The sequence below is a fragment of the Gekko japonicus genome, unplaced genomic scaffold (assembly GCF_001447785.1).
Source record: "Gekko japonicus isolate JY-2015 unplaced genomic scaffold, Gekko_japonicus_V1.1 scaffold4356, whole genome shotgun sequence".
Lineage (NCBI taxonomy): Eukaryota > Metazoa > Chordata > Lepidosauria > Squamata > Gekkonidae > Gekko > Gekko japonicus.
The window spans coordinates 66,392-79,936 of NW_015177145.1; the positions used below are offsets into that span (position 1 = coordinate 66,392).

At 46.7% G+C, this 13,545-nt stretch overlaps 1 protein-coding gene across 1 annotated transcript in view; it reads right to left on the reverse strand.

The window, feature by feature from the left end:
* Positions 1-13,545, reverse strand: part of FIG4 (FIG4 phosphoinositide 5-phosphatase) — an 87,973-nt gene that overhangs the window by 66,196 nt on the left and 8,232 nt on the right. The window contains exon 3 of the mRNA XM_015428341.1: positions 11,532-11,694. Within this exon, the coding sequence (XP_015283827.1) occupies positions 11,532-11,694 (163 nt within the window). The remainder of the gene's footprint in view (positions 1-11,531; positions 11,695-13,545) is intronic.

Below are 13,545 nucleotides of genomic sequence, written 5' to 3' on the forward strand. Positions count from 1 at the left end.
TTTTTGTCTTCTTCTTCTCCATAGACTGAGGAGAAAAAGCTAACGACAAGGAGGGTGGGGGGGGTGGGCCAGCGGCCCGAGGGCCTGAGGTAATTTTACCTCAGACGACGAAAAACAAAAAGACTCCTTTTTTTTTTTTGGAAAACAGAAAAAGGAAACGAAACTGAAGAAAAACTAAGGCGAAAACGGAGAGCTAGTCACTAAAAGTGATCAAAAGGCAGCGATCCGGCCAGACCTCTCGAAGACAGGTCTGCTCAGCGCGGCGGAAAGGAAAGAACTGGCGGGATGTCCGTGCCTGCCCTTCTGGGCATGCTCACTGGGGCTCTTGGGCATGCTCAGTTGGGCCAGGCACGAAAATCCTTCTAAAAGAGCTTGCTAGGCACCGGCAGATCCAGCGCAGGCGCACTAGATCCCATTGGTGTGAAGCACAGAGACCACGAAGAAGATCACCAAGTACCATGTCATCTTAAAATTTGGCATTTCCTCATCTCCAAAGAAAAAGGGGGCCACATCAAGGCAAAACAAAGATGAAGAAACAAACTGGTGTGGAGGGAAATGGATCTTTAATAATTACATAGCCTCTACATGTTTTGCAAGCAGCTTTGTCAGGGGGAATCTTTCAGAATCTTTTTAGTTTTGTTCCCATTGTCACACGAGCTGGATGACCCCTTGTCGCTATCGCTGGTCCCCGTCTGCTGCAAGCTATCCACCACCATGCCCTACCACCCGGGGGGGGGGAAACTACAGAGGCCTCAGCCTATCGGGAGGAGAGGAGGTTACGTCACCACCCTCCGTGTTCCCTCGGCTTGGTCAGACAGTTCACTCTCTCTCTTGCAGTTTTTGTCTGTCGTCTTGCCAGTGCCTTGTCATCCTCCTCGGCCTCTGCCTTCATTCCCCCTTTGATTCCCACTCTGTGCCACCTGTTTTCCCGTGTTCCGCCCTCCGCCCTCCTCCTCGGCCCTGCCCCTTCTCTTATGCAGGGACACTGAGCCGTGGGTTTCCTCCCGGCTCTCTGTCTCTGGACCTAGTGGTCGTGCCAGTCCTGCATTTCTCCCTCCCCAAGCTGCTCTGGGCCATGGGCGGTCCCCTGTTCTCTTCCTGGGGTGCTTCCTCGTGGGGCCAGTTGCTCCTCAGGGGTGACGTCACCCGGATGCTCTGGAATTGCCCTGTTGGGCCCTGGGGGACACATCGTCGCCACGGCGGGTCAACCTCGGTCTCCGGTAGGTTCCATTGTGGTCTGGGCTGGGGTGGCCGGTGGCGTCGGGGTCCTGAGTGGCGGCGGCCAGCCCTGGGGTGGCTCGCCCTTGGGTCACCCATACATATACATTAGAAAAGCAGGTTGCTTACCAGGTTGCTGGTGATCTTCGAGTGGTCATCTGTGCATTCACACCCATGGGATTTAGTGCGCACGCGCTGGATCGATTGGTGCTGTAGCAAGCTCTATTTTAATGGATTTTCGCGCCCAATCCCTTTGGGCATGCGCGGGAACCCCACCGCGCATGCCCAGAGGGGTGGGCGTGGACATCCCACCAGTTCCTTCAAGGTACCACCGCAAATCAACCCCTATTAAAAATGTAGAAGCTGAGAGCAGCGGGGAAGGAGGGTGGGTGGTGTGAATGCACAGATGACCACTCAAAGATCACCAGTTACTGGTAAGCAATCTGCTTATCTTAGACGTGGTCTCTGTGCTTCACACCCATGGGAGATTAGCGAGCAGTAGCCTACCTGGAGGTGGGTGCTGGCAGGGCTTTTACTGTGTAGCCGCAGGACGAATGCGGCAACCTTGTATGGACGTCTAGGGCATAGTGCCTGATGACGGTGTTAGGCGTGGCCCAGGTAGCGGCTTTACAAATGTCCGGCAGTGGCACTCCCTGGAGGAAGGCAGTGGAAGTTGCAACAGCCCTGGTGGAATGAGCCCTGATAGGACCAGGCAATGTCTGTTTGGCGAGTAGGTAACAGAGTTGGATGAGACCTACAATCCACTTTGACAGGCGCTGAGCCGTGATGCGACTGCCTAGCAGTGCCGAAGCGTACGAGAAGAAAAGTTGCGGGTCTCGTTTGGTTGGGTGCGTTCTTTGCAGATAGAACAAAAGAGTATGCTTGACATCTAGAGTGTGTAGTAGTTTGTCCTCTGCTGACGTAGGGTTTGGAAAGAAGTCTGGGAGGAAGACCTCAGCCTGCAGGTGGAACTCTGACACCACCTTTGGCAGGAAGGAAATGTCCGGTATTAGTCGTACTCCATCTGGCAAAAACGACAGGTAGGGTGTATCGTGCCGGAAAGCCAGTATCTCTCCCAGTCGCCTAGCCGAGGTGATGGCAATTAAAAAGGCCGTTTTCCAAATTAGGAGCTTGAGCTCGCATGTTGCGAGCGGCTCGAAGGGCTTCCTTGTGAGCTGGCGTAGAACTAGAGGAAGGTCCAATGGAGCAACTGGAGTTTTAATAGGAGGGTAGAGGTAAAACAAACCTTTTAAAAACCACTTTGAAATCGGATGTGAAAATAAAGTACATCCTTCAACTGGAACATGGTAGGCCGAAAGAGCGGCCAAATAAACTTTCAACGAGGAGTGGGAAAGGCCCGAGTCAGCTAAGGAGAGTAGGAAATGGAAAACTCTTTCGAGGCCAGCTGAGGTGGCTCGATTGGCGTCATCACCCAGAAAAGAACAGAACTTCTTCCATTTGTAATTATAGAACTTCCGTGTAGTAGGTTTCCTTGAATTCAGGAGGACGTTAACTACACGGGAGGAGAAGCCTGTGATGTTACCTGCCATGCCGTCAGTTTCAACTGGGGTATGTTGTGATGTAAGATGGGGGAGTCTGAGAGGAGGAGGAGCTCCGGGGCCGGGGGGAACTGATGGTATATCCCCCGGGAAAGCTCGAGGACCATTGAAAACCAAGGTTATCTTGGCCACCATGGTGTTATTAGGATACAGTTCGCATTGTCCTTGAGTATCTTGTGGACCACTCTCAGAAGCAGAGGTAAGGTCAGAGGACCAAGCTGGTTTTTTACCAAAAAGACAGATTAGAGACAATGTAAGAATAGTAATGGATGCAATTGAATATTATGAGAAACACCCAGAAAAGGAAGTAGCTTTTTTATTTGTCGACGCAGAAAAAGCATTTGATAATCTCAATTGGAATTTTATGCTGCAGATGATGGAAAAAATAGAAACGGGACAACAATTAGCTCTATTGTCTACCGGTCTATAGAGCTATGAGCAGCTGTTTCTGAACTGTTGTAAACACCACATATACAGTCAAGATTGGAATTGTAAGAACACTATAGACAACATGAATTGACATTTGAGAAAGATATTGTTCGAAACGGACTACAGAAAGCCCGGGAAGGTCCGTCCTTCTTCTTCTTCTCTTCTGAAGACTTTGTTCTTATTGAGTTGTTTGATGTTTCTGAAAAACAAAATACAACTTAGATCAATATTAAGTCAAATGATGTTATCTTGAGATTGTAATGATAAGAAAATGATATAATTGATGATGTAAAGTAATGTGGAGTAGGGGGGGAAGCATTGCGGGAAGCCACTGGAGGGAGGGGAGGAAATGGGAATGGGGTAGACAATGGAATGGATGAAATGGTTTATTTCTATATGTTGAATTCCTAAGAAAAATAAAATTTGTTTACCAAAAAAGAAGCAGAGGTAAGGGGGGGACAGGTAAAGGAGCCCTGGTGACCAAGGGTAAAGGAGGCCGTCTCCCAGAGATTGTGGGTCCTTGCCTCCTCGACTGCAGAACAGATGACATTTTCTGTTGCTTCTGTTCGCAAAGACATCGACTCGGGGAGTCCCCCACCTGTGGAAGAGTGGGAGGAGGTATTTTGGGTTCATCCCCCAGTCGTGCAGACTGAGTCCGGCTCGACTTAGATGGTCTGCCTGCACGTTCATGTGGCCAGGGATATGAGTGGCCATGAGGAATATGTCATTGCCGATGCACAACTCCCACAACTGGATGGCCACGTTGCATAGGCGTTGGGACACTGTGCCTCCCTGCCTGTTGATATACGACAGCACCGTGGTGTTGTCCGTCAGGACCGTGACACATTTTCCCTTGAGTAATGGGAGGAAGGAGGTGACAGCTTGTCGTATGGCTAGGAGTTCGAGGAGGTTTATGTGTTTTCTCCTCGTCTGTGCATCCCATTTGTCTCCGACAGACAGCCCTATGGAGTGTGCACCCCATCCCATCAAGGAAGCATCCGAGGTTATTGTGACCTCCGGTGACGGAGGGTGAAAGGGTGCTCCCTGAAGGATATTGGCAGGGACAGTCCACCAGATTAAAGAGTCCTGTATGCTGGGAGGAGGGGATAGGATGACAGTGTGTGTGTTTCTCGACAGGTCGTAGTGGCGAATGAACCATAGTTGTAAGGGACACATTTTGAGTCTCGCAAAGACGAGGACGGACGTAGTTGCAGCCATCAGGCCAAGTAGCCTCTGAATTTGGAAGGCAGTGATGGAGGGTTGGGTGCGGTCGACGGTGGCTAGGGAAATGATATCTGATGCCCTGTCGTTGGGCAGGTAAGCCATGCATGTCTTTGAATTCAGGATTACGCCAATATACTGTATGCGCTGGACTGGAGACAAGTGAGATTTTTGCCTGTTGACTTGAAGGCCTAGATTCTCCAATAGTGTCACAGTCTCTGCGATGTTTGAGATTAGGGCGGTTTTGGAAGACGCCACTAGAAGCCAATCGTCTATGTAGGGGTAGATCGCAATACCCTGAAGATGGAGGAAAGCTGCAACCACAATCATGGTCTTTGTAAAGACTCTTGGGGTACTGGAGAGGCCCAATGGAAGGGCCGTGTACTGGAAGTGCCGGTGACCAATCGCAAAGCGTAGGTATTGGCGGTGGAAGGGGTGGATAGTGATGTGGAAATATACATCTTGGAGGTCGAGGGTGGCCATCCATACGTGTCTGCGAAGCAGTGGCATGATCTGTTGAAGCGAGACCATGTGGAAGCGGTGGTAAGTCACAAAGCGATTCAACTCCCTGAGATCTAATATGGGTCGAACGCCTCCGTCTCTCTTCGGGACTGTGAAGTATCGGGAATAAAATCCCATCCCGTGGAGGTGTGGTGGTACATGTTCTATGGCTCCCTTTTGTAGAAGGACGTACACCTCCTCGAGGAGAGGTGGGAAGGGGGTGTGGAGACGACGACTGGAGTATTGGGGTTCTGGATAAACTCGATTTTGTAGCCTCGGGTCAAGACGGTGAGCACCCACTCGTCCGAGGTGATGTGATGCCAAGTGTGAAGGAAGGGTGACAGACGGGTAGTAGCTGACTCGGTGACAGGGAAGTCAAAAACCCTGTTTGGAGGGTTTAGCCTGTTTGGTACGGGAAGTCTGTTGGCCTGAACCGAATTTTGGTTTCTGGAAGGTGGGTTTTTGACCCCCAGAAGATGTTCTTGGCCTCCAGCTGGTATCAGGAGACTGGTGAGTTGGGGTGTGCCTCTGCCAGGATCTTGACCAGTTACGAGGACGATAGTGTTGTTTCGCAGAGGATGAGACCCCTAGAGCTCAGGACGCCTTTATATTTTTAGCAATCTCTTGAAGAGTAGAATCAGTGGTGGCATTAAACAGACCAAGGCCATCAAAGGGAAGGTTCTCTACGGAAGACCTAGTGCCTATTAGTAGGGTACTGCTGCGGAACCAGGAATGTCTTCTTAGAGCTATCGCAGAAGCCATTGTTCTCGAGGACGCCTCGAGGACGTGTTTGGTAGTGTTGAGCTGCTGTTTTGTCAACACCATGCCCTCTTTCTGTAGGACTCTGGCTGCCTGCAGTTTGTCATCTGGTAGGTGGCTGAGGAGTTCTGAGAACCGTTCCCAAAGAGTGTATTGATAGCGGTTCATGAAGGCCAGGTAGTTGGTTGCCTTGACTCCTAATGTTCCAGTGGAGTAAAGCCTGCCAAAGGCATCTAATTTCTTTCCTCCCTTATCAGAAGGCACGGAGTGCATCCTCTGTGATTTGGAGGAAGATGTTATTACCACTGAGTTAGACTGAGGATGAGAGAAGAGAAATTCTGCATCTGTCTCTTGTACTCTGTACATATGGTCCAGTTTTCGTGTGGATACTGGAGCTGATGAAGGTTTTAGCCAGGGTGACTTAGCCGCTTGATGAAGTACTGAGGACATGGGCAATGCCAAGGTGGAAGAGGTGTCGAGCTGAACTATATCGTATACTGAGTCTGTCGCCTGCAGTTGTTGCTGAACGACAGAGAGACCTAGGGAATGGGCCATTCTTTTGACCAGATCTGTGTAAGATGTAAGGTTATCTGATGGGGATATGAGCAAATCCTCAGCAACATCCTGGTTGGGAGACTTATGGTCAGAAGAAGTGTGAGCTGAGAGGCCTCTGTATCTGAGTCCTCTTCTGCAAAGTCAGAGGAATCCTGCTTTTGGATTTGGACAGATGTGTCCTGCGGACAAGCCAGTGGTTTAGTTTGGACGAGAGGAGCAACAGGAGGTGGAGTGACCGGACGATTTGATTCCAGAATTTGGTGGGACGGATCGACTATAGGAGGACGTGACAGCGATGCCGAAGGTCTCGATCTATGGGGGGATCTCACCCTATGAATAGATTGGGTGGAATAGCGATCCCAATCAGCATAGTCCAGAGGCGTTAACCACGGCAGGGAAGGTGGATATGCCCCATAGCGGTACCTCAACTTTCGTTGATCCCACAACATCGGTGGGGGGGGGCAGAAAGACTCTTGGGGAACGACTTCTGGACCGTGGACGTCTGGGAGACAAAGCAGCCGCTTGTCTGTGGGCATTATCCTGGTAATCTCGGTTGTCGATATCGACTGATTGACTGTGCAAACGTGGAGGGTGACGTTGCGTGTCACATGAGGTGTATCGGTGCCGACGTGGATCGATGTCGGGAGTTTCCGATACCGTCGATGTTGACGACGGAGAATGCTCTGCATCAATCTGATGGCTTAGGAGCTCTACCATTTCGATGTCGGAGTAAGGACGCTCCGTTTGTTGGAGGAACTTGGGCCTCCAATATCGATACTGCCGGTGGAGCGGGGAGCACTACTGGGGCATCACCCAGTGCTTGTACTGCCACCTTCCCCATCTTAGCCGCCTTGAGGGACTTGGAAGTGCCCTTCTTCGTGGACTTGGCTTCTGTACTTGCCTTAGCCTTCTTCTTAACAGGCGTGGAAGTGGACGATTGAGCCTTCGATGTCGGGAGCTTCAATGTTGGGCGGTCAACATCGGAAGCGGGCCTCGGTGTTGGAGCTGTCGACGTCGATGGTCTCTCCTCAATTGGTGTGGCGGGAGCAAGAGCCGATTCAAGCAGCGCTACTTTAAGGTGCGCCGCATGGTTTTTTCATGTTTGGTTGGAAAAGCGAGCGCAATGTTTGTGCGACTCTCCGAGGCAAAAAATACAAAGTGTATGCTGGTCCAGAGGAGCACGTTTGCTTCCGCAGCATTTACACCTATTAAAAAATCCCCACTTCTTCTCCATAAGGAGTAGAAATAACGGTTTGGGGGGGTGGCCCGAAGGCCTGAGGTGAATTCCCCTCAGAGAAAACAAAGTCCTTTTTTTTTTTTTTTTTTGAATAACAAGAATGAAAAAAGGAAAGAAGTAGGTGTGGAAATATTTTCCAAGAGCTGAGAAGGTTTTTCCAAAAAGCTATCAGCAAACCGATCAGGATGACAAAAGAGGTCTTTCCAACGTGGCGGTAAGAAAGGAACTGGTGGGATGTCCGCGCCCACCCCTCTGGGCATGCCCGGTGGGGTTCCTGCGCATGCCCGGAGGGATTGGGTGCGAAAATCCGTTAAAATAGAGCTTGCTACAGCATTGATCGATCCAGCGCGTGCGCACTGAATCCCATGGGTGTGAAGCACAGAGACCACGTCGAAGATCAAAGTGTATATATGGGAACGGAACTAAAAAGAATCTGAAAAATTCCTCCTGACGAAGCTGCACATGAAATGCATAGGGACAGTATAATTATTAAAGATTCATTTTCCTCTGCACCAATGTGTTTCTTCATCTTCATCTCCATCTAACATCGTGTCAGCTATGCTGCCATGAAGGTTGGGGGGAGGGTTTTGCTTGCCTGTGTAACAAGTATGCTGCATTCCTTCTTGGCTTCTGTAATGCTTGCTTATCTATGGCCTTGCAGGTGCTGTGTAGTTTCTGGGAATCAGGGGAACCGTGGGAGCGCTTTCGGTTCTCATCTTCGGCTCTAACGGCCTGGGGCTCCTTCTCCCGCGCGCGGGAATGTGGCTAATTGGCCTAAGGAAGGGGGGGTGCATACGAATACCCTATATCCCATTATGCTTGTAGGGGTGATGCCATTCCTAACAGTCACTTTGTTAATGCATCTATAGCTCTGCAATAAATTATAACCTTTCTGATAAGCGTGTACTCAGTTGTTGGCTGTGGAACCTGACACATCGTTTGCTGGCAGGGGAAGGAGAGACAAGCAGGGCAATGATGTCACATTGTATATTGTTTGGATTCAACACCCCCCTAAAAGAATACATGGACATGGAACAGCAGCACCTCCTCTGTCGTGTCTAGTTTGGTCTTTGGCAAAGATTTTATAAACACTCTGAGCAGCATATAGGAAAGAGAAATTAAGCAGCTTTGATTCTCCTGTGTGACTATTTGATGAGTAAGACAGAAATACTGAGTGTGTTCCTTAAAAAAAAAAAAAGTAATCTGTGCCAAAATGTTAGCAACAAGATTGACTGTATGATTATGCATCATTATGGCATGTTGAATATTTCAGATTTTGAATGTCAGTTTTGTAACTTCCTACTGTACCCTCATAAAACCTTTTTCCTTTTTATTGTGAATGTGTCATCTTGAAATCTAAATGGGGCAAAAATCATTTTAATTCAACGTCCTATTTCACAGTTCTCTTTTTTGATCGTGTTAGGGTTTTGCATAACTGCTATCAGGGTAACAACAGCAAAGTTATGCAGCTGAACTCATCCTGTAGCTAATAATTTTTCCTGTACACATACCTAGCCAAACAAATGCTTACATGCTGAGTACAAATAGTGTTGCAGTCAGGTGGAAAACGGTACAAGACTGCAGAGTTCTTGGATACCTCAAAACATTTCCTCACTTGCCTAGAAGGCAGACACTGCAGTTACAGTAAAACCTTTTCCATAAGAAGCATCACCCATTTACCTATATCTATTAATTAAATATGATATTCCAGACACCTTTGAATCCTTGTAGCCAGTTATTTGTCTTACTGTTATTTTGACTCAAAGGTCTTGAAGAGATCATGATCCAACACTCTTACAAGCAATCACCGCAGCTAAATTACCTTATTTAGCTGTGGTGACTGCTTGTAAGGGGTTGGATAATTTTCTGACCCTCATCTATGAGGAAAAACTGGACAATTTTTTGAGATGGTAAATTCACATAACCTATTAAGAGTTCACACTCCAATAAAATATGTTTTAAGTGCTCAGTCTGACCAGATCTACATTTACGAACTCTGTTCGAATACTGTACACGCGTGGATCAGCCTTCCATTATGGCTGAAGGAAAAGAATTTAACCGAGTGGGCATAAATGCTCTTCTATAATGAGGGATCATTAGGTCTTTTAAGTAGCTCAGGATAGCATAAGAGAAAGGAACTCCAAAGAATGCTGGTGAGCATACACACCATACCTTCAATAAGTAACTAGTTCTGTCCAAATTCAGTACTGAGGGCTTTATGTGTTTTGTGATGTCCATATCTTTGTCATCATATCCTAACTACTGGAGTCTATTCTTAACAATCACCTTCCATGGCCCCATATAAGGGTCTTTCTCAATAAGATTCAAAATCCCTTTCCTCACACTGGAGAGTTTTGCTTTAATTTAATTTAAATTAAATTAAATTCCGGCTTTGGCCGGGAGGGCGGGGTAGAAATTTGATAAATAAATAAATAAATAAATGCTAAGATCCACAAACAAGCTTCACATGAATTCTGGGCTTGTTCAGTTCTAACAGAAATACCTGAAACACAGGCTGGTACACAGCAAATCTTGTAGCTAGTTACTGATAATCAAAGAAAAATAGGACTAGTCTATTTTTGCACAGTTTAACATATATGAATTTATATAAAGAGGCTTCTAGAGAAAATGCTTAGAAGTAGCAATATTTTAGGAATAACTTTCCTCTCTTGGCAACACGCCTGCACTAGATTTGATCCTGCAGTAGTAATAAGCATGACATTTGTTCCAACACAAAACAGGGAAATCTTGCAGCAGGGCGGCCAGCCCAACTACTCTTTAAATTGACTGTGGAAATGTATGCTCCAAAACCAAAAGGAAAAGTAGAGGGCCAAGGGATGGTTCTTGCAGGATGGTTATCTCTGACCATAGGTCTCTTTGTGCCCTCTGCAGTCTCCTAGTTGCAACCAACTGGCTGCCTAGCATCAACCAAGGCCATATTTTTTTCTATAGAAGTGCCCACGCTCTGAATGGGCTGCATGAGAAAGGCACTGCCACCAGAAGTTTTTAGGAGGCACCAAAAGGCCACTTTATTCACTAGGGCTTTTAATGGGGTAGGCTGTATGCCTTTGGGAGGGAGACAACTGTGGTTTTATTGTACTTTGTAGGTTTTAAATTTGGATCTGTAAGCTGCTATGAGCAGTAAAGGAAAGGAGGAGTATAAATGTTTTAATAAACAAATTGTACTTTTTGAAAAAGGCTACATTCGTGCTCATATTGTATACTGGGAAAAGTGTTCACTTTTTAGGGAAGGAAAAAAAGGAACGGTAAGCATGATGATTGAATTGTGATAAGCATCTCACTCCCATTAAAACCTGGCCTCCCCTGCTGAAATTCACCACCTCTATGCAGAGAAGGAGGAGGAGGAAGAGGGAGGAGGGAACTGGATTTATACCCCACCCCTCACTCAAAGTCTCAGAGCAGCTTACAAACTCCTTTCCCTCCCCACAATAGACACCCTGTGAGGTAGGCGGGGCTGAGAGAGCCCTGAGAGAGCTGTCCTGGAGAGAACAGCTCTGACAGAACTATGGCTTGCCCAGGGTCATCCAGGAGTGGGGAATCAAACCCAGTTCTCCCAGATTAGAGTCCACGCACTTAACCACAACACCAAACTGGCTTAGAGACCCAATGGCACCAGCTTGGAAACTTTGCACATAGACTAATAGTGCAACCTGTTTTAATTTATGCTGTTTTAAATTGTTTTTAATTATTCTGTAATATTGTATCTGATGTGTTTTAGAATCTACTTTGTGATCCGCTCTGAGCCCGCTTACAAGGAGGGTGGAATATAAATTGAAATAAATTAATAAATAAAAAGGTTCTAGTGATGAAAATGTAACAGCAGTATCTGCTAATCAACACTGGCATTAGCTACCTTTTGCCAGCAGCCTCAATTTGCAATGAGCACAGTCCAAAGGGTGTTTCTATGATGTGTGGTGACAATCTGGAGAGAAGACATCTATAAACTTTGCAGCTGAAGGGTTAATAGGGCCTAGTCCAGACATTATTTACATATGTATGTTAAAATATTATAAGTTGTATTCAGAACATACATGTAATTGGTGGTTTAGGCATCATAGTTGAAATATCTTGAGACCAATACAGAGGAACAGAACCTCGCACTTGGACATAAGATGAATAGCTCCCGGCTGAAAATGACAACACTGAAGCATCACAGAGTATTTGTTCAGTTTCTACTTCATTAGCTACATCTCCCTATATGGAAACAAAAGTAGACAACGCCATTACATTATTTCACACTTTCAGTTTCTTATACAGAAGTAAAAAGTTAGCTATCCTTTGGTTTGACAAATTCTAGCAGTGGCAGTGCTGAACCCCACTTCTATTGTGTATGACCTTCTTGTCTCAATCTAACCACTGTGTTTAAAATACTACGTAGTAATGCTAAGACCATTTGTTTTGAAGAATGCCCAATCAATTTCATGTGCGCTTCTTTCTATATTAGTTTTCTTAGGCTGCACCAAAAACTCGGCACAACCTTAATAAACTTAATCAAATTTCCCTAATGTAGTCCCAAGTGTGCTCATCCCTCAATACCAATTTCTACAGTTACTCAATACTAATTTCTACAGTGAAGCAGTGACTAAAGGACACTGAAACTAACGTCAGGCAATTCTGAATAATCCCCTCGGCCTGCAAAATAAAGCATTAGCACACATAAGAAGAGCCCTACTGGATCAGAAAAATGTTTCAGTGGACAACTAGTTGCCCTGGAGGACCAGCAAACAGGGCATAGAGGCCAAGACCTTTCCCTGATGCTGCCTCTAAGCACTGGTATTCAGAGATTTGCTGCCTCTTTATATGGACATTCCCTTATCTCACCATGGCTAGCAGTCATTGAAGGAACTATCCTTCATGAGTCTGTCACGAACTCCCTTATAAAGTGATCTACACTTCTGGTTATCACTGCATCCACTGGCAGTGAATTACACAATTTATTAATCCACTGAATAATAAAAAATCAGTGGAACCCAAATACCATTTATGGTTTCTGATTAAATGTGCACTTTCAACAAATACGATGACAACTTGTTAGTCTGTTTTATCAGAGACTAGAAATAAGGCCCGTTGTGGAAATAAATACAACGGGATCTAGAAAGAGGCTCTGGGAGAGTGCTCTGGCTTTGGGCAAACAGTGTCAGTCTGTTTTTAAAACATGAATCTGGGACCTACACACCACCAGAATACAGCAGATTCCATATGCAACTGACATTCCAACTGTCTTGCGGGGGGGGGGAGTTTGAGGTGTGGAATGGAGTGAAGTCCAATCAGCTTCCATATGCAAAAGACCAGGTTGTCGCAGCGGTTGTGGTGTGGGCGGGACCCGGGCTTTGCCTTCTGATTGGTGGCGATATATGCTGAGGAGCAGTGCCATCAGCCATACACTAAGGGAGTGCATTTTAGAATTAGAACTTTGGCACCCACTACTCAATTATATATAAGGAGAGATATCTTAAATCCAAAAGGCACAAGAACTACTGGTTATTATAAAATTGCAAGTGGGGAATCCATCAGAATTTATTGGGGGGCACATCTCATTTTTACCCTATATCTCACTGTCCACACTATTTCCTTTTTCTCATCCCAACAGCCTCCATAGTCTCTCCCATTTCCCAGCTTCCTTTTCTCCCCCACCCATCAAACCTACTGTTATCTCTCCCCAGTCTTCAGCTTCCCGCCAACTGCCTCTTCCCCTTTCTTCTCTCACACCTCCAAACTTTTTTCTCCCCCACTCAAGCTTCTCCTTCTTCTCTTTCCTTGCCCTGCTTCTTTCTGCCCCTTCTTTTATCTTTTTCCTGTTTCCTTCTCTTCTTCTCATCTACCAGCCAACCCACCTCTAGCTGCCCCCTTCAGCTTTCCCTCCTTCCCTTCCCCATAGTAGCCTTTACCCAGGAAAACTATGGCTGAGTAGTAGTACCCACCAGGCCATGTTCCATGGTGTCAGCCTCCAGGCTGGGCCCTATTGTATGGTGGGGAACCAGCAAAGTCTTCCTGTGGGCACCTGATTGTCCCCCTGTATACTGTTCCCCACACTGTTTCCTCTTT